The 26,240-nt window shown below is 46.8% G+C and overlaps 1 protein-coding gene across 6 annotated transcripts in view; it reads right to left on the bottom strand.

Annotated features, from left to right (window-relative positions):
* Positions 1–26,240, bottom strand: part of LOC119964457 (elongation of very long chain fatty acids protein 1-like) — a 91,568-nt gene that overhangs the window by 4,761 nt on the left and 60,567 nt on the right. For all 6 annotated transcript variants that reach the window (XM_038793964.1, XM_038793965.1, XM_038793967.1 and 3 more), the window contains 5 exons: positions 20,145–20,231; positions 18,917–19,107; positions 8,883–8,963; positions 2,009–2,065; positions 283–388 (listed from right to left, as the gene is read on the bottom strand). In XM_038793964.1, the coding sequence (XP_038649892.1) occupies positions 283–388; positions 2,009–2,065; positions 8,883–8,963; positions 18,917–19,107; positions 20,145–20,202 (493 nt within the window). In that variant the 5' untranslated portion in view covers positions 20,203–20,231. The remainder of the gene's footprint in view (positions 1–282; positions 389–2,008; positions 2,066–8,882; positions 8,964–18,916; positions 19,108–20,144; positions 20,232–26,240) is intronic.

The following is a 26,240-nucleotide window of genomic DNA, read 5'->3' as shown; positions in this document are numbered from 1 at the left end:
AGAAGAGTGCCTTAAAAAGGAGAGGGGTACAGAGGTTTAGGAGGGAAACCACAGCTTACAGCATAGACAGCCAAAGGCACCATCAAAGAGTCCAGATTTGAAGAGCGAATGAAGGCAGAGAAGCAGCTAAAAATAGGTTGAGAATTGTTTTTATGACATAAACACTATTGCTTAACTGGGGATCACTGTCGGCAAGCACCGGGGTGTTAAGAAAACATGACATGTGAGAGTTAGGACAGAGTTTTGGGTAACTTAGACACCGTCATGTAGAGCTTTGGGTACCTGGTCCAAACTTGACTCCCCACCACCAGGTCCAAGGCATGATGGAGTGATGAAAGATGTGAAGGAAGGTAATCTGACTGTTTTTCTTCCGCAAGACAAAGAAAACCTAAAAACAAAAAGACAGTAAGAGAACATGTCAACCCAACCAAGCATGCGTCTTGAACAGAAAAAAAAAAAATTTGAAGCACGATTATTCTGTTCAAACCAGGTTGAAGCAATGAGATTCAGTTTCTTAGATTAAAGCATGGATCGGCTTAGATTCATTAGTGGTCTCACACCGAAGTATAAAACTTTGTTGTGGAAAATTGGCAGATGTTACAATGATTACTTAATACAGAATGTGCGCTGTATTCACAATGTCTCACCCCCATTTAACCTTCAACATGTACACATTAGTGTTTTAATTTAAATTCAAGGAAATTAGTAATATGGTGCCACAAGACACTGATGTTCCCACGTCCTACAATCACAATGAGTGCACAGCTTCACCAACCAATCCAACTACACAAGAGAGTTTTGGGGAAAATGGTCGAGTGTGATGGGTTGCTGTTTGATGGCAAGATAAAAATTTGATCTGGCAAATCTTCCATTTCTCTTCCAGCCTCTCATTTTCAAATTCAGATGAGCAAAGAACCAAATGATCAGGGAAAACTCTCAAGAGGGCACAAGTCCTCTGCCCAAAAGATCCGCTGCCTGCAAGCAGCCATTGTCCCTCAGTTCTAGCACTTCCACCACCAAAGATTCACTGGTTCCACCATTGGGCGTGGCTCAAAGTCCAGTTGCCACAGGTTCAGGTAAAGACCATCCCTTTCAATATTTTCTTCTCTCCCATTAAACAAGAAGTCAGCAAATACTCCTCCATCAAAAAAGGACGTTTAGAACAAAAGTAGGAGTTTAAATTGGGGGTCACTTGGACGTGTTTTGGATACAACCAACCAAACTCGAAATTTACACTGTAATCGCTGGCTGAGTGATGAGCAATTTTTAACACACAAATCGTGTTCACAATCTGGAATACAGTGCCTGAGAGCAGGGTTAAGACAAATTCAATTGTGGCTTTTGGAAGGGAATTGGATAAGCACCTGAAGAGATTTTCTTTTTTAAATCTTTGTAGGGATACAGGGAAAGGGCAGAGAATTGGGACTGGCGAAGTTGCTCTTCCAGAGAGCTGGCATAGACAGGGGGCAGGGGGAAACCATTTGAGTGTTTTTTAAATTGCTCATCACTCAATCAAATTAGAAATAGTTCTCTGGGGGATTTACATTTTCCATTTAATTTCTGGGTACTCAAGTAATGGATTGCCAGTAATTACATTTTTTTTCTGATTTGACGATGGGCTGAATGGTTACAGGCTATTTGTCTCCTTGCTAACCTTTGCATCTCCTCGAAGGCCTGCAGGCAAGTACAATTAGCATATACTCCCAATAGGGTTTTGTGAGCCAGCCGGCCAACTTCTAACACATTTGTTTAACTATGTAAACGTTTTGCACTGAATATAAATGGCACAATACTCAGCAATCTTTTGCACTGAAAGCATGAGCAGAAACATGTAGGACTGTTTCCAGGCAAAGATTAATAGAATGTGGATTGTATTCCATAGAAGGAGACTAGTAGAGGAGTTAACCATCGGAGGAAAAATATTAAAATGGCAGGGTGATAGAATTTGTAGCAGGCACTGACAAAGGCATATGATGAGATAAATATTTGCAGAGGGAATCATACTTACCGTATCAAACAGTTCAACAAATTTGGAAAATAAAAACAACCACGCCACACGCACCATCTGGGGATGGAAGAAAATACCAAATTTAGAGTACGCACATAGAAAGTACGACAACCAGTTGAAATCAGAACCGGCTTCAGGGGTCAAAAGATTATCCTGCATCACAAACCAAGGAGTCAAGTGATAGGAGCAGTAATTATTATATATATTTTTTAATTAAACATTCCACCTCTCCTCAGCCCCAGAAGACCAGTTATTCAAATACTTGATACAAGAGAGGGCTGTTTGATTAACAGTCAAGAACCAGTCAGAAAGTCGCCATTGTTTCCTTTGAGACTGGTGGAATTTCCGAGAATACTTATTAACCTGTATTTTCTTGCACTCAAAATGCATGAAGCAAGACATTCTTAATTGGAATATTACACCTACAAAGGAAATATGATTTGTTTTTTATGCCTACTTTCCCAATACCACAGTTCTTACCTTTGAGGCCATATGGATCAAATATGTTTCCATGTCTGTCTGTTGATTATGTAAATATAGAAAAATAAAAGTTGGTGCCAGCGCAGTTGGTGACACCAAGTACTGAAAATCTGAAGTAACAAAGTGCAAAAGAATGCACTCAGCACTGTTGTAATAGGTCTTCGACAGGGCTGTGTCAGTGGTGTTAAGCTCCAGGCTAAAGTGAAATGGAGGCTGGATCAGGACTCTTCCAAAGTAATGGCATGCCGCTATCCCTTAAAGGTATACTACAACAAGAACGTCAGGCAGCATCTAGAGCAGTGGTTTGCAACCGGCATCTGCAGAACACTGGTATGTCAAAAATTAATGCAAGACATATCACGGTAGCATGGTGGTTAGCATCAATGCTTCACAGCTCCAGGGTCCTAGGTTCGATTCCCGGCTGGGTCACTGTCTGTGTGGAGTCTGCACGTCCTCCCCGTGTGTGCGTGGGTTTCCTCCGGGTGCTCCGGTTTCCTCCCACAGTCCAAAGATGTGCGGGTTAGGTGGATTGGCCATGCTAAATTGCCTGTAGTGTAAGGTTAATGGGGGGATTGTTGGGTTACGGGTATACGGGTTACGTGGGTTTAAGTAGGGTGATCATTGCTCGGCACAACATCGAGGGCCGAAGGGCCTGTTCTGTGCTGTTCTATGTCTATGTCTATATCGTTTCATCTTAAAACAATATACACAATCCAACCAAAACTACAAGCTATCAAAAAATTCCAAATGCAAGTAGCCATTGGGAGAAATGGAGATGATTGGTGACTAGTCCCCACAGAAACCAAGCAATGGCATTTGCACGCTTTTTTAAAAATTGATGAGACAAAGAAGACACGAGCAAGATGACCGTATCCACATTTTTTTGATCCCCTGAAGAAAAGTTTGATTCCTCTGCTTTCAATCATTGATGAAACAAACATGAAAATGCATCAACTCGAAAGGCCAGGGGTTCCGACGTCTGAACAGAGTCTATGTGTGGAACACACTTCAGGCCATGAATAGTTAGAAATAACGGTGTCGAGCAGATTCTGCAAATGTGGCTTGTGCTGTCGAAGATGGCGTATTCTGTGGTGTTTGATCTTTACTTAGCACCTGTGCTGCAATGGCTGATCCAATTGTGGCCTCATCTCCCTTACTGATCATTTCCATGGATCGAGAATGTCAATTAGCCACAGGAGAAACAGAAAATAAACAAAAATTGGATCGGGGAAGGGCAAAAGAAAAATATGGTTACATTTTTTTTTTTAAATACATAAGTATGGGAAGGGGATTTTTTTTAAATATATGAACTTCCAGAAGACGAATTCCCTCATTGAAGACTTAGAATGGAGGGCATGTTATAGAACATACAGTGCAGAAGGAGGCCATTCAGCCCATTGAGTCTGCACCAACCCACTTAAGCCCTCACTTCCACTCTATCCCCATAACCAATAATCCCTCCTAACCTTTTTTTGGGAGACCAAGGACAATTTAGCATGGCCAATCCACCTAACCTGCACGTCATTGGACTGTGGGAGGAAACCGGAGCATCCAGAGGAAACTCACATAGACATGGGGAGAACATGCTGACTCCGAACAGACAGTGACCCAGCGGGGAATCGAACCTAGAATCCTGGTGCTGTGAAGCCACAGTGATAGCCACTGTGCTGCTCATATAGACCATATTAGTGGGAGTGGTAAGAGAGGAGATGAACAAGGATGTGACTGGGTGGATATTTTGGGGCCTCATCCACCACTTTTTTAAAAAATTATTTATTAGATGACCAATTGGAAATTTACAACCAAAGTTCGCTGATGAGAATGGTGGGCAGCTAAAACTAGATTACATATCTAATAGAGAAACAGGTTGGAGGAGCACAGTGACACCCAGGGTCAGGCCAACCGAGATGGTAATTGGGCACAAATGTAAAATTCTCAGTGGGAAAATAAAGTTAATTCATTTCCATAGACGCAACTGATGATTCATTTCCGCAGACGCTACTGATGGAGAGCAAAGGGATAAAGCCCATTATGTAATCTCCAAATTGTTCTATTCAATAGTTACACAGCTCAGAGTTAAACTAATTAAATTAGGCACCAAACACATTTGATCAACATAAAAATTAATAAAACTGGCATTGAATCAGCAACTGCAAATCAACTTTATTTCAATGCAGTCTCTATTCCATTAAATAAAGACCCTATGGGGTTGCCACTGAGCAGCTTGCCTGGCTACCAGAGCTGGTTTGTGAAGCAGAGGGACACCAGTCTGCAAGGGTGTCAGAGTTCCCAGGAGAGCCGTTTCCACACAAAGCTGCAGGCCCCTCAAAAATGAGCTGCTTTGGAAGGTTTAAAAAAGATAGAATACTTTTATTTGAAAAAGTGGTGCATGCCTATCACCATCGCACATGGTAGTGTGCTGGGTTATGGGAGGGTTGTTCAAAACAGCAGCAGAGGTAATGTTTATTGCAGTTGCCACGGCAAAGGGGAGTTCCACGGGATGATTCAGTCGCCAGATGGGTGTGATACACGAGACAAATTTGAAATTTCGAACGCAAGCAAAGAAAATGACGGAAAACCCAGTATTGTCCGAAAAGCAGTTTGAAAAGGCAAAAAAAATACGCAAGGATCACCGCCAACAAGCTTAGAACAGGCATTACTCAGAAGGTCGAAGGAGGTTTGGATTTGAGGTGTACAAAATTTTGAGGGGCATATGGGGAGAAATGTTTCCCGTTAATATAGGGGTCAATACAGGGAGGGGGTGGGTGGAAAAAGAGGGTTGATTTATGGCAAGGGGATTAGAGAAATAGCTTTTTTTCACCCTGGATGGTGGGATTCTGAACTCACTGCCTGGAAAAAAACCAAAAAAAAGTGGTGGGGGGGGGAAATGTGCAAACTCCACATGGACAGTGACCCAGTGCTGGGATCTCAGTTGTGAGGCAGCAGTGCTAACCACTGTGCCACCGTGCTGCCCCCAGACACAATTTGAATTATTATCATCGGCTAAAGTGTGGGCCAGTTGATGTTTGAAGGGTGTATTTGGTGAACAAGGCGGCCAGTCACTTTTTAGCTCATCAGCCGAGGTGGCTGGCAGCGCCTTGAGAGATTGCACAGGACTCGAGTGACTATTTGGTTTCCGCCCCGCCCAAAAGGTCAATGTGCCTTGTGAAATATTTGTTTGAAATTTCTATAAATCGCAGCCCAGAGTTTGGCCATGATGAATCTTAGGGCCCAGAATTCGGAACTGTTTTGGGTTGATGCAGATGGGTAAATCACCTGGCCCTGATGGTTTCCCATGAATTTTATAAGTTTGCAGAATAATGGTCCCTATAATACATAGAAACATACATGGAAGATAGAAGCAGGAGGAGATGTTGGCCCTTCAAGCCTGCTCCTCCATTCATTATCATGGCTAATCGGCTAATCATCAAGTTGAAGACCCTGATCCTGCCTTTCTCTCCTTTTCCCCTCCCTCTTAACCACAAGAGCTATATCCAACTCAATTGCATAAATGTTTTGGCCTCAACTACTTTGTGTTAGTAAATTCCACAGGTTCACCACTCACTCTCGTGGGTGAACCCACCTCAGTCCGAAAAAGGTTTAGCCCTTATCCTCAAACTATGACCCCAGTTCTGGACTTCCCCCACCATGGGGAACATTTTTTTGAATCTACCCTGTCTAATCTGGTCAGAATGAAAAGTTAGTAGATCCCCACTCACTCTTCTACTAAATGCCAATGAATATAATCCAACCGATTTAGTCGCTCATATTACAGTCCCACCATACCAGGAATCAGCCTGATAAACCTTCACAGCATTCCCTCCATAGCAAGAACATCCTTCCTCAGATTTAAGGACACCAAAACTGCACATACTACTCCAGTGTGGCCTCACAATAAAACATCCCTATTCCTATACTCTAATCCTCGCACTAGGAAGGCCCACATATAATTTGCTTTATTTTCTGCCTGCGCACTTACTTTCAGCGACTGATACACAAGCATGCCAAAGTCTTGCTGAGTATTCACCTCTCTCAATTTACACCCATTAAAATAATAATCTGCCTTCCTATTTTTGCTACCAAAGCAGAACCTCATTTATCCATATCTACTGTACCTGCCATACATAGTTATGGGCCAGGGTTCAGAGAACCCCAAAGTGTATCATGGAGTTCCCCGACCCACAGCTTTTAATAGATTGTGGTATGGGGAGCACACGGCCCACTCTACAGATGTGGCACAGCAGAAATGGAAAAGTACTTTTTAAAGCAAAACAATGTTTATTCTATGAACTCAACTTTATGTTTTAAAACATAGTGAACATCTTCACAACCATTAATTCCAATACAACCCCCAAAGAATACAACACTAAGTAATCCTTTAAGCTTTCCTTTTAACATCCATAAGACTTAAACACCTTTCAACAGAAGCACATTAGGTTTAAAGTCACTACTGTCATTAGTTTTAAATCACCAGGATCGATTTACAGTCTTTAGATTAACGAGAGAGATTCATACACCTTCTGGCTGTGACTGCAGCTATCCAGCTCTGAAAACGAAACTAAAACACATCATGCAGCCTGCTCAAAAACAAAAGTAAAAAGCTAACAGACAGCCCAGCTCCACCCACTCTGACATCACTGCAGTAGTAAGCATCATTTCTTAAAGGTACTCTCACATGACAATATGCCCGCCCACTCAGCCTGTCCAATTCCCACTGAAGCGTCTCTACATCCTCCTCACAACTCACCCTCCTACCCAACTTTGTATCATTTGCAAATCAGGAGATTATACATTTAGTTCCTTCCTCCAAATCATTAATATATAATGTGAACAGTTGGGGTCCTAGCACAGATCCCTGAAGTACCCCACTACTGCCTGCTAAAAAGATCCATTTATTCCAACTTTCTGCCTCCTGTGCTAACCAGCTTTCTATCCATCAAGACAGTACCCGTAATCCCATGCTGAGACTTTGTCGAAAGCCTTCTGAAAGTCTAAATAAGCCACATCCAGCGGTTCACCCTGGTCAACTCTACTAATTACATGTTCAAAGAATTCTAGTAGATTTGTCAAGCACAATTTCCCTTTTTGTAAATCCATACTGACTTTGTCTGATTACATCACTGCTTTCCAAATGCTGTGCTACGAAATCATTTGGACTCTAGCAACTTCCCCACTGCCGACTGGTTTATAGTTCCCGGTTTCTGTCTACCTCCCTTTGAATAGCACAATTATATATATTAGCTACCCTCCAATCTGTAGGACCCATTCCAGAGTCCAAAGACTTTTGGAAAATGACCACCAATGGATCCACTATTTCGAAGGCCATTTTCTCAATTACTCTGGGATGAAGATGAACAAGCCATGAAGATTTACCCACCTTCAATCCCATTAATTTTTCCAAAACCATTTCTTTACCAATACTAACTTCCTTCAGCACATCTTCCTTTACAGAAGCAAATTGTACAAATTCAGTTCTCAGCCATGTTTGTTCCCCATTATAAATCTCCTCTCCCCCCCCCCCCCCCCCCCCCTACTTGACTGAAAGGTGCCTACATTTTTATAGTCAGTTTTTATGTTGCCCACTAGTTTACTTCAAATTGTATATTCCCCTACTTAAAAATCAATGTCTTGGTCCGTCGCCTTGAATTTGAAACTTTTCCCAATCCTCTGGTCTATTGTTTTTTCATGCTAATTTGAATGCCTCGTCAAATCATATCATCTCTAATTTCCCTTTTAAGCTATGGTTTGACCAGTTCTTGCTACTTGTGCCAAATAGGAATTTTTTTTAAATTTTTGGAGTTCCCCTATTCCTTCCTTGAATGCTTGCCATTGCCCTTCCTTTCAATAATGTTTCCCAGCCAACTCGTGTCTCGTACCACCATAGTTACCTTTATGGAGATTCAGGACCCTGGTCTCAGAATCAGCTACCTCACTATCCACCATGATAAAATAGTTGTATCATATCAAGTCACTCATCCCCAAGGGTTCTCTCACAACTAAATTGCTAACTAATCCTCTCTCATTGCATAACACCCAGTCTAAGATGGCCTGTTCTCCTGTTGGTTCCTCAACATATTGGTCGAGAAAACCCTTCCCGTATACACTTGGTGGCGTGTATATAGCCAATCATGTTCATGGAGGGTAGAATATAAGAGACCAGTCAGAAGAGTAATTAAATGGTCACATTTAAAGGAGGTAATGAATGCATAAATTAGTGTTTCAACAGCACAGGAGATATGAAAGGGGAAAGGTATATTGGGCACGGGATGGATATAGGTCACTTCAGAGGAGACAAAACAGTACAGGGTGAAATAGTCAGCAAATGTTCTTCAAATCAGACCATGAAAAAACAGTTAAAGAACATCAGAAGAACAGCAAAAGGTTCAGCACTTACACGAAGAGCTGTGGGGCTATTTGAGTAATCCACTGGATCACACTGGAATGTATATCCTGTAGCCCAACCAGCCATCAAAAACTGTGGGAAGAAAAAGAAAATTCAGGATTAACATTTTCCAAAAAAAACGAACAAACATTTAATTTCTCAAGAACATGACAAAGAAATAGGAGCAGGTCGTATGGCACAAGCCACCATTTAACACGATCATATTTTTTTTTTTTTAAATAAATTTAGAGTACCCAATTCATTTTTTCCAATTAAGAGGCAATTTAGTGTGGCCAATTCACCTACCCTGCACATCTTTGGGTTGTGGGGGCGAAACCCACACAAACACAGGGAGAATGTGCAAACTCCACACGGACAGTGACCCAGAGCCGGAATCGAACCTGGGACCTCGGCGCCGTGAGGCAACAGGGCTAACCCACTGCGCCACCGTGCTGCCCCATTTAACACGATCATGACTGATCTTGGTCTGCCCAAGTTACATCTGGGCTGTCCTATAGTTCAAAAATTTTGCACTTCTAATCTCCATACTTTGCCCCATTTGCTGCTGAAACCCTCCATCTCTAGAGGTGACTATTAGAGAGATTAGGTTTGTATCCACTATGGATTCAGAAGAGCAAGAGGCAACATTGATCAAAATCTTAAAGATCGGGGATGTTTTGACAGGGTGGATGTTGGAAAATCTAGAACTGGGGATCACCATTTCAAAGTAAAGTCACACGTTCAAAACGGATAAGAACCTTTCTTTCGGGACACGAGTCTCTGCTTCACATTTTACCCTCCATAATTTGCAAAACTCACATGGCAAGCCCTGTTCCCCAATTTCCCTAGTGAATATTTCCTAAACTGGTATCTGGTTAAGCAACGTCTAAATTACCATTTAGAGGTGGCATGATATTGAGAAAACTGTAAAATCATGGGCGCTGTTTGATTGAATGAATGATGTGTTTGGCAAACTTATTAGTTGCGATGAGCAAGGTGGATAAGGGGAACTAATAGGTGTTGTGCAAGGTTCGTGATTTCTAAAAGGCATTCAATAAAAGGCATTGCATAAAAGTTTATTGCACAAGGCAAGAGCACATAGCGAGGTTGGGAGTGTAATCTATTGGCATGAAGAGGGGATTAGCTAGGGCAGCATGGTGGCACAGTGGGTTAGCCCTGCTGCCTCAGGGCGCTGAGGTCCCAGGTTCGATCCCGGCTCTGGGTCACTGTCCGTGCGGAGTTTGCACATTCTCCCCGTGTTTGCGTTGGTTTTGCCCCACAACCCAAAGATGTGCAGGCTAGGTGGATTGGCCACACTAAATTGCCCCTTAATTGTAAAAAATGAATTGGGTACTTTAAATTTTTTTTTAAAAAGAGGGGATTAGCGAACAGAACAGTTGGGGTAAATGGGTTAGTGAAATGCCACAGGTACCACTTCTGGGGGCCTCAATTATTTCCATTCTAAATTAATTACCTTCATGAAGGGACTACTACCCTGTATTATACAGCCTAATTTGAAGATAAAAAAAGGTAGGTAGGAAAGCAAGTTGATGAGGAAGATATAATGCCCGCAAAAGGGAAATGGTGAGTGGGGAAAGTATAATATTCAGAGATCATGCACTGTGGTAAGAATATAGAAGTAACTCTTAGAAAGAAAATAGGGCGTGGCTACAAAATGTTGTTGAGGAATCTGGCTGTCTTGTGCAAGAATCACAAAATTGAGCACACAGGTACAGTAAGTATTGGGAGGACAAATGGAATGTTGGCCCTTTATTGCAGGAGTGTATGAAGCAAATGAACTTGTGCAACAACTGTACAGGACATTTGATGATACCAACGGAGAGTACTCTGTGCAGTTTGTCATGTGAAGGAGGGACATACTTGCATTGGAAACAGTTGAAAAGATTCACAGGGCTCATTCCTGCGTTGAAGGGTTTGTCTAAAGTTGAGCCTATACTCATAGGAGTTCAGAAGAATGAGAAGGGACTATAATAAAACATTAGACGATTGGAGGGGAATTGACAGGGTAGATGCTGAGAGAATGTTACTGGGTCTCATTTCAGAATAAAGTGGCTGTCCATTCAAGATGATGATAGGGGTGGATGAGAGGATTTCTTCTCAGGATCATCTGTTTAATTTACTACTCCTGAAACCTGGTCGCTGTATGTATTCAAAAGTGGAGGTAGATTCTCGAATGAGGTAGATTCTCAAATGAGGTAGATACAAATATTTATGGGGATCAGGCAGGAAACAATGGTCAGCCAGGATCTTATTAAATAGCCAAGCAGGCAGAGGGTCCATTCAGTGGATCAGCTTGGATAGAAAGTCTGACTAGAAACAAACAAAAAAAAAAGCCATAGATGTATTACTCTGGAGCTGCTTCAATACAGAGGAAGTTATTAACAAGCATGTGACTTGGGCAGCACGGTGGCCTAGTGATTAGCACAACCGCCTCATGGCGCTGAGGTCCCAGGTTCGATCCCGGCTCTGGGTCACTGTCCGTGTGGAGTTTGCACATTCTCCCCGTGTCTGCGTGGGTTTCGCCCCCACAACCCAAAAATGTGCAGAGTAGGTGGATTGGCCACGCTAAATTGCCCCTTAATTGGAAAAAATAATTGGGTAATCTAAATTTATAATAAAAAAAAAACAAGCATGTGACTTGCCAAGTGGCAATTACATCTACCCTTAATTCATAGGGAACAAATGTCACTGTAATAATTAGAATATAGCCAGTCTTTCAATAATTAGAATACAGACTTCCGGTGGCTGTGATGGATCAGTAAGCCACACATTTGGAAGCTCCCGTTTTAAAGAGATTTTTCGGCTCTTTTGAGAGCCCAAAACGGAAATTTTTCGACGTCTCCCAGTGGGGGAAGGTGTGCTGAACGACTTTCCCTGCAGTCCATGACTCGAACTCGGAGTGGAAAGGGGGAAAAAACAGCAGCAGCTCCTCAGAAAAAACGGGGGAAGGGATCCAAGATGGCTGCCGGAGGAGCCCCAGAGGATTGGAGGCTGTGGGCCAAGGAGCAACAAACTGATCTCCTGCGCTGCTTTAAAGAACTCAAGGATGAAGTACTGAGCTCTCTGCAGGAAACGAACAGAAGGCTGTCAGAGATTCAGTCCACCCAGGGTGCTGCCATCAAGAAGTTGCAGACGCAGGCCATTGAACGAGAGGAGGAGGCCGTGGTCCTCGTGAGTAAGGTGGAGGGGCACGAAGCACTCCACAAGAAGTGGCAGGAACGCTTTGAGGAGCTGGATCACCGCATGAGGCGGAAAAACCTGCGGATCTTGGGCCTTGCAGAGGGGCTGGAGGGATCGGACCTGACAGCCTATGTGGCTGTAATGCTGAATTCGCTAGTGGGGGCCGGATCTCTCCATCTGCCCTTGGAGCTGGAGGGAGCGCACAGGGTGCTAGCCAGGAGGCCCAAGGAAGATGAACCCCCGCGTGCGGTGCTGGTGAGGTTCCACCGGTTCAGTGATCGGGAGTGCGTGCTGCGCTGGGCCAAGAAGGTGAAGAGCAGCAATTGGGAGAATGGGGTAGTGCGGATCTACCACGACTGGAGTGCGGAGGTGGCTAAGCGGCGGTCCGGATTTAATCGGACGAAAGAGGTGCTTTATAGAAAAAAGATAACATTCGGAATGTTGCCGCCCGCGCGCCTGTGGGTAACTTATTTGGATCGGCACCATTATTTCGATTCCCCGGAGGAGGCGTGGGCCTTCGTGCGGACGGAGAAACTGGACTTGAACTAGGGGTTGGGGGTTGCGAGGTCGGCTGTAAGATATTAGTGCTGGATTCTGCTGTTGCTGTGTTCTCTTTTTCTTCTGTTGTTTTCTTCTTGTTTTAGTACTTTTGCAATTTTGATATGGTTATTTACGGAGGGGTTGTTCTGCTATGTTTTTGTTTTTGTGCTTGGGGCATTGTTTGGGCTGTGTATCTTGCGGGGAGGGTCGGGGGGGGTATGTTGTATTCTATGCCGGAGTGGGGGTATGGAGTGGGGCTGATATTTGGGAGCTGCGTCAGAAGGGTGTGGTGGGGCAGTGCAAAAGCGCGGGCTTTCCTCTGGTTTCCCGTGCTGCGGGGCTGGGGGGTGGAGATGGTGACGGGGGAGGCAGGGCCTTAACTGGTTCTTCCCTGCGCTGGAGCGGTGCCAGGAGGAGGGATAGATTGGGGGATGATCCCACTTCGGGAGGGGTCGGGCTATTGGCGGGAGTTTCCGGGGTCAGCAGAAGTTAGCTGACCCACGGAAGTACAATGGAGGACGGTTCGCGGCTGGGAGGGTTCCTAGCCTGGGGGGGAAGGGAGGGGGGGAAAAGGGGAATACCGGGTTGCTGCTGGTAGGGTCAAGAAGGAGCTGGTGGGGGCTGGGGGGACAGAGGTGAGGGGTTGTCGCTATGGGGACGGGGTCGAGCAGGGGGTGCTGGCCTGGGGCGGGCAGTCGACGGGCTATGGCTAGTCGACGGGGGAGGGGGGCGGGACGCCCTCTGATCCGGTTGGTCACCTGGAATGTGAGAGGGTTGAATGGGCCGGTGAAGCGGTCGAGGGTACTGGCTCACCTGAAGGGGCTAAAGGCGGATGTGGCAATGCTTCAGGAGACCCACCTGAGGGTGGCGGACCAGGTCCGCCTGAGGAAAGGATGGGTGGGGCAGGTTTTCCACTCGGGGTTGGATGTGAGGAACCGGGGAGTGGCGATTCTGGTGGGGAAAAATGTGTCGTTTGAGGCATCGGAGGTGGTGGCGGATAAGGGGGGTAGGTATGTGATGGTTAGGGGCAGGCTACAAGGAGAGAAGGTGGTACTGGCTAGTGTGTATGCCCCAAATTGGGACGATGCGGGCTTTATGAGGCGTATGTTGGGACGGATCCCGGATCTGGAGGCGGGAGGTCTGATCACAGGGGGGGGACTTTAATACGGTGTTGGATCCTTCACTGGATCGGTCCAGCTCTAGGACGGGTAGGAGGCCGGCGGCGGCCAAGGTACTGAGAGGGTTTATGGATCAGATGGGTGGAGTGGATCCATGGAGGTTTGTGAGGCCGAGGGCACGCGAGTACTGTTTCTTCTCCCACGTACATAGGGTCTACTCTCGGATAGATTTCTTCGTGGTGAGTAGGGGACTGATTCCGAGAGTGGAGGAGGCCGAGTATTCGGCCATTGCAATCTCCGACCACGCTCCGCATTGGATAGAGTTGGAGATGGGAGAGGTGCGAGACCAACGTCCGTTGTGGCGGTTGGATGTGTGGTTGTTGGCGGAGGAGGAGGTGTGTAGGAGGGTCCGGGCAAGTATTGAGGGGTACCTTGAGGTGAATGATACGGGGGAGGTTCAGGTGGGGATGGTCTGGGAAGCCCTGAAGGCAGTAATTCGTGGGGAGCTGATATCCATCCGGGCACACAGGGAGAGGAGCGAGAGGGATAGACTGGTGGGAAAGATGCTGGAGGTGGACAGGAGGTATGCAGAGGCACCAGAGGAGGGACTGTTGGGGGAGAGGCGCAGCCTGCAGGCTAAATTTGATTTGCTGACCACTAGAAAGGCGGAGGCACAGTGGAGGAAGGCACAAGGGGCAGTGTACAAACATGGTGAAAAGGCGAGTAGGAGGCTGGCTCATCAGCTGCGTAAGCGGGATGCGGCTAAGGAGATTGCTGGAGTGAGAGATAAGAATGGGAATGTGGTGCGGAAGGGGGTAGAGGTGAATGAGGTCTTCAAGGATTTTTACGGGGAACTGTACCAGTCGGAGCCAACGGGGGAGAGGAGGGGAATGGAGAGGTTTCTGGACGGGCTTTCTTTCCCGAAGGTGCAGGAGGAGAAGGTGGAGGGGTTGGGTGCGCCGATTGAGCTGGAGGAGCTAGTTAAGGGGATCGGGCAGATGCAGTCAGGGAAGGCACCGGGGCCGGATGGGTTCCCGGTGGAATTTTATAAAAAGTTTGTGGACCTAGTGGGCCCCTTGCTGGTGCGGACACTCAACGAAGCGTGGGAAGGGGGGACTTTGCCCCCGACGATGTCACGGGCGCTGATCTCGTTAATTTTAAAGAAGGACAAGGACCCCCAGCAGTGTGGTTCATACAGGCCCATATCTCTCCTCAACGTGGACGCTAAGGTGCTGGCAAAAACCCTGGCCACGAGGATAGAGGACTGTGTGCCAGGGGTTGTGCACGAGGACCAGACAGGTTTTGTGAAGGGAAGGCAGCTGAACACGAATGTGCGGAGATTGCTGAATGTCATTATGATGCCGGCGATTGAGGGGGAGGCAGAGATAGTGGTGGCACTGGATGCGGAGAAGGCCTTCGATAGAGTGGAGTGGGGGTACCTATGGGAGGTGTTGGGGAGGTTTGGATTTGGTGAAGGGTTTATTAGATGGGTGAGGCTGCTATATGAGGCCCCGATGGCGTGCGTGGCCACGAATAGGAGGAGGTCGGAGTACTTCCGGCTTTACCGAGGGACCAGGCAGGGTTGCCCCCTGTCCCCCTTGTTGTTTGCACTTGCAATCGAGCCGCTGGCGATGGCATTGAGAGATTCAGAGAGGTGGAGAGGCTTGGTGCGAGGTGGAGAGGAACATAGGGTGTCGTTGTATGCCGACGACCTGTTACTGTATGTGGCGGACCCGGTGGGAGGGATGCCGGGAGTGATGGAGTTACTAGCCGGGTTTGGGACCTTCTCAGGTTATAAATTAAACTCAGGCAAGAGCGAGGTGTTTGTGGTGCACCCTGGAGACCAGGAGGAAGGAATTGGTAGGCTCCCGCTTAGGCGGGCAGGGGAGAGCTTTAGGTACCTGGGGGTGCAAGTGGCCAGGGACTGGGGGACTCTCCACAAGCATAACTTTACCAGGCTGGTAGATCAGATGGAGGAGGAGTTCAGGAGGTGGGACATGCTGCCATTGTCGTTGGCGGGGAGGGTGCAGTCCGTCAAAATGACGGTGCTTCCGAGGTTCTTGTTCCTTTTTCAGTGCCTGCCCATATTTATCCCCAGGGCCTTCTTTAGGAGAGTGACTAGCAGTATTCTGAGTTTTGTGTGGGCACATGGGACTCCGAGAGTGAGGAGGGTGTTCCTGGAGCGAGGAAGGGATGGAGGTGGGCTGGCACTGCCCAACCTTCTGGGGTACTATTGGGCAGCCAATGTGTCAATGGTGCGTAAATGGGTGATGGAGGGGGGAGGGGCGGCGTGGAAAAGAATGGAGATGGCGTCATGTAGAGGTACGAGCCTGGGTGCCATGGTAACGGCACCGTTGCCGCTCTCCCCTAAGAGGTTTACCACGAGCCCGGTGGTGGCGGCGACCCTAAGAATCTGGGAACAATGGAGACGGCATCGGGGGGAAACAGGGGGCTCGATGGAGGCTCCACTGGGTGGCAACCATCGGTTCATCCCGGGGAACACGGATGGGGGATTCAGGGGGTGGCAAAGGGCGGGCATCAGCAAATTGAGGGACCTGTTTATTGGCGGGAGGTTTGCGGGCCTGGGGGAACTGGAAGATAAATTTGGCCTTCCCCAGGGGAACATGTTCAGATACCTGCAGGTAAAGGCGTTTGCTAGGCGACAGGTAGAGGGATTCCCTTTGCTGCCCTCGCAGGGGACGATGGACAGAGTGCTTTCGGGGGTGTGGGTAGGAGAGGGGAAGGTGTCTGACATCTATAAGGTAATGCAGGAGGTGGAGGAGTCGTCAGTGGAGGAGCTGAAGGCTAAATGGGAGGAGGAACTCGGGGAGCAGATAGAGGTCGGGACTTGGGCGGATGCCTTGGAGAGAGTCAACTCTTCCTCCTCATGTGCGAGGCTTAGTCTCATCCAATTTAAGGTGCTGCACCGGGCCCACATGTCCGGGACTAGGATGAGTAGGTTCTTCGGGGGTGAGGACAGGTGCACCAGATGTTCGGGGAGTCCTGCGAATCATGCCCATATGTTCTGGGCATGCCCAGCACTGGAAGAATTCTGGAAGGGGGTGGCGGGGACAGTGTCGAGGGTGGTTGGATCCAGGGTCAAACCAGGGTGGGGACTCGCGATTCTTGGAGTTGCGGTAGAGCCGGGAGTGCAGGAGGCGAAAGAGGCCGGTGTCCTGGCCTTTGCGTCCCTAGTAGCCCGTCGAAGGATTCTGTTACAATGGAAGGATGCAAGGCCCCCAAGTGTGGAGACCTGGATCAGTGACATGGCGGGATTTATAAAATTGGAAAAGGTCAAATTTGCCCTGAGAGGATCAATACAAGGGTTCTATAAACGGTGGCAGCCTTTTCTGGACTTCCTGGCTCAGAGATAGGTAACTGGGTCAATAGCAGCAGCAACCCGGGGGGGGGGGGGGGGGGGGGGGGGGGGGGGCATTATTGTAGTGTTTATTCTGTAACTTTATAGTGTGTTAATTTGCGTTGTTGTTAAAATGCTGGGTTGTTCATGGGGATGGGGCGAATGTATATGATTGTTAATATTATTGTTATTTTCGGTATTTTACTAAGGTGCGTCAATGTTGTATAAAATCAAAATTTCTCAATAAAAATTATTTTAAAAAAAAATAATTAGAATACAGCCATGGTCTTTCAGATATCCTCCATGTACGCAAATGTTAACTTAGCCACTTGACGTACACTTTTTCATTCACGAGATATGGATTTATTATTCATTCCCAATTTCCTTAGAGATAGTGGTGATGTAACCACGGTGATCCACATGTTGTAGGAACACCTCCAGTGCTCTTCAGAAAGTAGAAATTCCAGGATTCTGACTCCACAACAGTGAAGGAGTGGCAATATAGCTCTAAATCAGAATGGTATGGGTATGAATGGTATGAACTTGCAAGTGGTAATAGTCCCATATACCCCCGACTGCCCCTGTCCTTCTGGATGGGAAGAGAGACTTTTCTGATTTGCAAGGCATTGTCAAAGATCCCCGATATATTAATGCCCTCTTCAGTATTTAAGCACCTATCCAATATCCCTTTACTCTTATTCCAGTGCATGACCCGCAGTTGCAAATGCTTTCATTGGTGTATGTGGAGAGCAAGCAAGTAACCCAACTGTTGTATCCCTGTCTCTTGTGATGTTATATCAATAGTGAGATACCCGGTTTCATTGTGGAGCCTCAAGCCAGGATGCCTCCTCAATATTTCACAAAACTATAATATTCATTTATGAATGGTCAGCAGGGGGGCAGCACGGTGGTGCAGTGGGTTAGCCCTGCTGCCTCACGGCGCTGAGGTCCCAGGTTCGATCCTGGCCCTGGGTCACTGTCCGTGTGGAGTTTGAACATTCTCCCCGTGTTTGCGTGGGTTTCGCCCCCACAACCCAAAAGATGTGCAGGGTAGGTGGATTGGCCACGCTAAATTGCCCCTTAATTGGCAGCCCCTGCCCCTGGGCAGCAGGGTAGCATGGTGGTTAGCATAAATGCTTCACAGCTACAGGGTCCCAGGTTCGATTCCCGGCTGGGTCACTGTCTGTGTGGAGTCTGCACGTCCTCCCCCTGTGTGCGTGGGTTTCCTCCGGGTGCTCCGGTTTCCTCCCACAGTCCAAAGATGTGCAGGTTAGGTGGATTGGCCATGCTAAATTGCCCATAGTGTCCTAATAAAAGTAAGGTTAAGGGGGGGGGGGGGTTGGGTTACGGGTATAGGGTGGATACGTGGGTTTGAGTAGGGTGATCATGGCTCGGCACAACATTGAGGGCCGAAGGGCCTGTTCTGTGCTGTACTGTTCTATGTTCTATGTTCTAATTGCAAAAATATGAGTTGGGTACTCTAAATTTTTTTTTATATATAAATGAATGGTCAGCAGGTCTGTGGGGCAAAATATTCCTCAGCAATGTGTGCAGTCACAAGACAATATTGCAGCAGCTTGCTATCCACAAAGTTCACCATGAAACTAAATCAAAGAATTATTTGGATCAGGTGCTGATCCAAACTCCAACTCGGGCAGCATCAAGTTGAGTAATTTGCGCATCAGGTTTAGAGATGTTCCAGTAGTTGTAAAATCTTAAATGCAATTATACATCGAATGAAAAAAAAAAAGTGTTCAAAACATTCAAGACCCTGCCTGCCATCTAGGCAGAGCTCTCCAACCAAACAAAGCAAATAAATAAATACATACCTCATACACTATGTATATCGAGAAAAACACCAGTGCAAAGTTATAGACAACCATAATCTTTTTAAGGTCAAAGGGCTTCCTGCCAGCCATGAGCCTGGGTCCTAGCGAGAGTACAAAATATACGTAGAACAATAGGATAGTAGTCATAGGGACTGGAGATACCATTAGGGGATATTCTTCAATCCTTGGATCTGCAGAAGAGACATGTGGAAAAATTATAAGCACTTATAAACCCTGCATCACAATCAATAATCAAATTTAATTTGTATTCTGGGCAATTAAAGTTCCAGACAAAGGGGGGAAAGTGTCAAGCCTAAGCACAGGAAAAGTCCTTCGGACCATCAAGTCTGCACCAGTCAAATGACCCAACTATTCCAATCCCATTTAACAGCACTTAACCCATTGCCTTGCACACCTTGGGATCCAGGGTCTCTGCCTCCACCACCCTTTCAGGCAGAGAGATCCAAACTCCCGCCACCCACCCTCGTAAAAAAAGGTTTTTCCTCACATTTCCCTCCAAACCTCCTGCCCCTTACCTCAAATCTATCTCCCCTGGTCATTGATCCATCCACAAAAGGGGAAAAGTTTCTTCTCATCTACTCGATGACCCTCCTGCAACTTCCTTCCATTTACTTCCCTGTCCCAAAGCAGGGAGTCACACTGGGGAATTGGAGCAGCTCTTCAAGTGTTTCACTTGGCTGGGAAGGCAGGCACTCCCCACCCCAGGAGTATTTTGCCCGAGACATGGACATACAGATTCCTCGATTGGAGATCAGCTAGTGGAGCACTGGGATAAAACCTAGTCAAACTCCTGGCCCTACTCGGCATTCTACCTTAATGGTGCGTTTAGCCACCAAATCACTGGCAAGCTGCCCAGAATAAATTTTTTCTAAGTATTAAAAAGGTCCCTGGGATGCATTTTGAAGTTGGTGGTCACTATTCCAATTGCTGACTTGGCAGCTGTCATATCCCTTCATACCAAGTAGTCCATATTAGTTTTATTAATAATGCCAATTATGTTACACACTTCCAATCACTAAATGGAGTAACAAATCTTTTAGTCAGATCAGGCGCAACTCAGCAAGAATTCTCTTTGTTGGAGATCATCAATACTGCTAAACAAATCCATCATCGAGATGCCAAACGCAAGAGGTTAGTAAAACTTCAGAAAACAATATTCAACTCGAATGGCTCCTTGGAGCAAGTTAAATTAATCAAAATGTCTCACCTCCTTTCAGGAGATACTGATATATTTGGGCAGCTCGTGCCCCCACCGCTGCCAACATGGTTACGTCTAAAGTAGCACTTCCAAAGCCTAGGGACAGAACAAATAAGGCAACAGTTATTGAAAGGTACAATACAAATATGAAACTTACAGGGGTGGAAAATGAAAAGGGACACTGATCCAAAAAGGGGGAGGTGTTTTGTGAAGAAAGGAATGAGAAAACGGGAATGAGAATTAGGGCCTGGACAGACAAATGGTCGCTAGATAGTGAGCATGAAGAAATTTGAAAAGTAGCATATGAATTTTTTTCGGTCTGCTTGGGGAAATGCAAACAAAATGCAGATATGAGGAACGGTTGAGGACTCTGGGTCTGTACTCGTTCGAGTTTAGAAGGATGAGAGGGGGAGCCATGATTGAATAGCGAGCGGTTTCGATGGATCGAGTGGCCTAACTCTGCTTCTATTTTTAATGGTCCAACAAACACAGCGGTTTTATGCAAGATACAGGCAGCAGATATACTTCGATGAGCTCAAATTTATGGAGGGTGAAAGATGGCATGATGATCGCTTTGCAATAGTTAATTTGAGGCAATAAAGGCTGGACGGTTAAGGCAGGGCAACATTATTATGGGGGTAGAAGTGATGGAGGGTGGGAATCTAGGATTGGAAACTCAGCTCAACTTCACAAGATTTTTTCTTAAAAAGTACTTTTTATTGGTTTTGCAAAAACATAGGGCAGCATGGTATCATAGTAGTTAGCACAGTTGCTTCACAGCTCCAGGATCCCAGGTTCGATTCCCGACTTGGGTCACTGTCTGTGCGGAGTCTGCTCGTTCTCCCAGTGTCTGCGTGGGTTTCCTCCCACAGTCCAAGGATGTGCAGGTTAGGTGGATTAGCCATGATTAACTGCCCTTAGTATCCAAAAAGGGGAGGTGGGGTGACTGGGTTATGGGGATGGGGTGGAGGCATGGGCTTAAGTGGAGTGCTCTTTCCAAGAGCCGGTGCAGACTCAATGGGCCAAATGACCTTCTTCTGCACTGTAAATTCTATGATTGTCAAGGAATATCAGTTTAGTCATAACAAAATATTTACAGACTGGGTTATATGAAGCACAGGTGCAGGGGCCCTCACTTTCAGCCCCCGGTAATTGATTACCACAACCATGCTGATATAACTTGTCCATGTTGAAACAGGCTAGTGCATTGTTTCCACATCCTCGAATGGACCATGGTTCCACACTCACCACCTTGGACATGGCCTCGAAAAAGGCGGTTCGGTAACAAGTCTGGGACACGCTGAGAACATGTGGGCGTGGCCAGCCAGGCCTCCAACACATTTATTTTTGTCCTCCACCACTGGAAAACCCATCATGCATGTTCTGGTGTGCCCAGTGCACCACCTTGTAGCCATGTTAGACTCAGCCCTGCACATAAGGAAGAGTTTGCCTTGTGCAACGCTTCAATCCAGATTCCTCACCCTATCCCCATGCCCAGCTCTTCTTCTCACTTCCCGTGTCTCCGTGTCACCCGTATCACATCCAAGTTCCACGCAGTCTGTACAGAGTTGGCTCCATGTTCAATCTGGTATGATTGATTAGTCTACTTTGGTGAGGCAGCCTTGGGAGGGTGAAATTGGCAGGGAAGATGAACCTAAGCAATACATTCATCTGGTCAGCACTCTCCCGGCTAGGCAGAGCAGGAGTGAATCCTATCTCTGTAGGTGACCATGTAGCGGGGGAGGTACTCTAAGAGCTGGTGGTGTTCATCAATACGCTCACCATGGGAGCTTCACTCATGGTGAAAACCCATATCGTTCCAGTACCATGGACCTTCTCTGCATCTAGGGAGATGATTATGTCTGATGTGTCCTCCCCAGATGGGGTCATAATCACGTTCACGTTTAGCGGAGAACTGATCTTCTATGATCACAGCTGGGACGCAATCCTCCAGTCGCACCCAGAGTCTTTGCCAGGACTTGGCAATGTGGTGGCTCTATATGACCCACACGGGATCAGTGATCGAGGCAGCAGGATCCATCCTCATAGGTGTGTGTTGGGGGAGGGGAGAGGGGGTGGGGGGGAACAGTGATGCCTTTCATGGAAGTCCACTGGGAATCTGTCCAGACCCAGTGCCTTCCCTGATTGCATGGAGGAGTTGTCGAGACCCGGTGCCTTCCCTGATTGCATGGAGTTAATGCTCAGACTTCTCCCAGTTCTAATGGCTCTTCCAGCCCTGGCTTTCTTTCCTCCCCCATATCTGGTGTGTCCAGCCTGTCAAGAAGGGTCCTTTGAGCCAGCTCCCAGTAAAAGGCAAGTTGCAAAGATCTCATCGATCTTATCCGACACTCACAATTTATCACTCCTGTCCTTCAAACCTGTGCTCTCCCCTTGTGGCTGCCTGCTTTCTCAGCTGTTGAGCCAGCAGGCGGCTGGCCTGGTCTCCCTATTCATAAAAGTTCTCCCGCTTTCCCAGTGGAGAGCAGGTTAAAATTCCATTTGTAACTTTTTCCTCTCCGCCAGGAGTTCCACAGTCGGGGCTGCGGAGTAGCGTCGATCCACCTCGGTTGTTGGCTAGCCGCCCTCTCTTTCCCCTCCAAGAGTGCCTTGTATGCCATTACTTGCAGTCCCGCCCATCTACAGGACCACGTGCTTCAGCCAGCTCAGAGCAGCTGGGCGACCCAGTCAAGTTTCTGTCCTGTTGAGCACTCGGTAGTCCGACAATTCCCAGGTTCTGGTGGTGAGACCGGTTCTCCTGATCTTCCACCTTCCCCTCGTGTTCTCTGGGTTGCTTCAGTGAGGCAATCTGATCGCTCTGGTCTGTGGCCGCTTGCGATCCCTCTCGGTCCACCATATTATGCTCCACGTGTCTGCAGTCTGGATGTTCCCTCTCCGGACTCTCGCTGCTTTAATCATCATTTCTTTCTGGCTCGGTGGCTGGTTTGAAGGCATTCCCTTGGGTGGCTTTGGTGTCCGATTTTTGGGTTATAAAAAAGGGCCTAATTTGAAGTTTCCTTCCATGCCCGCACAGCCACCGCCACCGGAGGTCTCAAGGAAACTGTTGCAAAGAGTGGAGGGAACAGCTGGTAGCATAGAGCAAATGGGCTTTATCATTGTATTTGGGTGAATAGTGAGCAGTTCGAGCGTAAGAGAGCAAAGTCCAATAGGTGCTCGGTGTCCTGTCAGATATAGAGCAATAGATGGTGAAGGCATTCAGAGAGCATATGATTCTCAAACCTGCAACAGGTGGATTTAAGGAAGCAGAGGAGAGCCAGACTGGAATAGTGGAATGATTGGTGTCCAGTGAATAAAAACAGAGGCAAGCATGTGTGAAGTGGATGAAGGAGAGGTTAGAAAACAAATGGCATTGTCATTACTGAAGATGGGAGGATGAGGATGATTGCAGGAATAGCACCTACCAACAGGCCAGAAAGAGATAACATTAGATAAACATTCTCGTTTGGAACAGAAGACAAGATAGATTACAGCTGCACGACATAGATTACGGCTGCAACAAAGTTTACTTATTAACAAAACCACCCAAAAACAAATACACAAAAAGAAAAGATAACAAAAACTAAACTCCACAACAGTGGAGGGTGACTAGCTTCTTAAAAAAAAAGAAGAAATGAATGGCTGCCATTGTAGATAGAACCCCTCTACTGACCCTCTAATAGTGTACTTGTAATATTACCCAACCAAGCAGAGGCAGAGTAGGAGACTTCCACCCAAGCAGAACTCGGCAAGGCAAAGGAGGTCATCTATCTTCACCTCTAGCAATTCTGATGCCCCAAATATGGCCGCCAGCAGACATTGATCCAAATCTGCACAGAGTATCTCTGACATGTGTTGAAGAAAGAGGCCCAGAAGCTTACCAACTTGGGACAGGACCAGAACATGTGCGTGGTTAGCCTGCCCCAAAGAACAGCATTCACACTTATCCTCCACCCCAGAGAAGAATACACTCATTCTTGCTTTAGTCATATGCATCCCGTGCAAAACCTGGAATTAAAATCAAACTGGCCGAGCACATGAAGAGGTGGAGTTGACCCTGTGAAGAGCCTCACACCCAAGAATGGAACCCAAAACACTCTCCCATTTATAGTCTTCACCTCACTCAACAGCACCTTCTGTTGAAAGGATCCATCTTCATCAAGGAGGGTGGTGCCAAGGGAAAGGAGGGAAAGTCTTGCATGTTTGAAAAAGAAAAAAAAAGAAAAAAAAAAATCACATTTGAAAATACTGGAATCAGGCAGTTGGAATTTCTCTGCCAGTCCCTTAAAACTAGCCAATTTCCCCTCCACAAACAGAGAGTTCTACTTTGAGATGAGGCTTTGTGAAGGCTGAAGGACTGGGGTTTGGCTTTGGACTGAGGGGGAGGGGGAAGCCAAGTGTGTACAGATTTTATTTCAAAATTCAGGTCGTTTATTGTGTGTGCATGTGTGTGTGCGCGCGGTGTTTTTTTGGGTTGGTTGATGAGAACGGGTAGTTTACCTTTGTTATGGGCTACAATTGGATACAAAACAGGGTTATGGCAGTTTTCTAGAGTGTAGTTCTTTTACACTGGTTATGTTCGTTTTGTCTTTGTTTTCAGGGACTGGGTCCTGGACAGGGGACTCCACACTAGCAAGTGAAGGTTGGCTAGTGGGAGGTGTGTGGTGGGTTCAACGGCAACAAAGGGACAGGACAGGACAGACCTGCAAAGCAGGACCCAGGGTTATGAAGACAAATAAAAATGGGGTGGGAAGATTGGTCACCGTGCTAAGGAGCTCGAGGTTGTGGAAGGGGATAATGAGGGCGGGTAGGATAGAGCCGAGGGACACCGAAGATCTGTTATTGTACATCTCGGAACTGAGTACGTCGGTGGGGAGTGTAATGGAGCTGCTTCAAAGCGTCAGTACGTCTCGGTATAAACTGACCCTCGGCATGAACGGGTATTTCATGGTCTCCCAGCAGGGGGAGGGGGGGGGCGCTGCCATTAGGCGGCAACCCACTTTAGATACTTGGAGGTGCAGGGTAGCTTGCGATTGGGGTGGGTGGGCTCCAAAGATAATGTTGTAACTAGTCTGGTGGGGTAGGTGATGGCGGATTTGTGATTTCACTTGTTGATGGTGGACTGGTGCAGGCAGTTAGAATGAATGTTATTGCGTCCAGTACCTGTCTGTCTTTTTACCAAAATCCTTCTTCAGTGTGGTGGACAAAGCTTCAGGCAGGCAGTGGGGGTTCTACAATCCTGGGTCTTGTTATTATCCACTTTCAAGAGATGATTGCCATTGAATATTGTTGGGGGGGGGGGGGGGGGGGGGGGAAGAGAGGCTGCTTTTTTTTTATATTGTTGGGGTGATTTTGTTTAAGTTTCTCTTTTTGTTTGGCAAAAAGAAATCTCACTTCAAAAAGAAAGAAAAGGCTGGCCAATGTGGTAACAAGGGAACGGTAGCGAACTATTGGCCCAGTGTACATATTTGTGTAAATAAAAGTTACTCTACAAACTTGTGCTCAATTCTTTGTGGCCCTCAACGCCACCCAAGGAGGAGGCCAATTTGATTTTAACAAAAAAGGATGTGGGGCGAAAAATAAGGAGACACTGAAAGAAGAAAAAAAAAAAATCTCAGGATCACCTTCATTTAATAGTCTCAACCCTATCCGCCAAGGATAGAGAAAGGTTATTCCACCTCGGCAACTTTATCTTGATACCGTCAACTAGACTCGTAACTTATTTTATGAAGCGAGGCCCAGTTCTGGGCCATCCAGACCTCCAAATAGCAAAACCTAGTCTCAGCAAGGCGATAAAAAGGCAACATCTCAAGCGGGCCTCTTCTCCCCAAGGGTGGGGTTGACCGGCAAATATTCAGCCATGGCCAAGTTCAACTTGTAATCAGAGGGGGTTTCACACTTCGGACCCAGGTTCGATCCTGGACCCAGATCACTGTCTGTGTCGTGTGGAGTTTGCACATCTCCCAGTGTCTGCGCGGTCTCACCCCCACATCCCAAAGATGTGCATGTAGGTGGATTAGCCATGCTAAGTTGCCCCTTAATTGGGGAAAAAAAAAATAGGCAAAAAAAAAAAAACTGAAGGAATATTTTGCCTTCTGGACCGATAAGCAT

This window comes from Scyliorhinus canicula, chromosome 4 (genome assembly GCF_902713615.1).
Source record: "Scyliorhinus canicula chromosome 4, sScyCan1.1, whole genome shotgun sequence".
NCBI classification, from domain to species: Eukaryota; Metazoa; Chordata; class Chondrichthyes; order Carcharhiniformes; family Scyliorhinidae; genus Scyliorhinus; species Scyliorhinus canicula.
The sequence above is the reverse complement of the archived record's forward strand: the minus strand, read 5'-3'. Positions and strand labels throughout refer to the sequence as shown.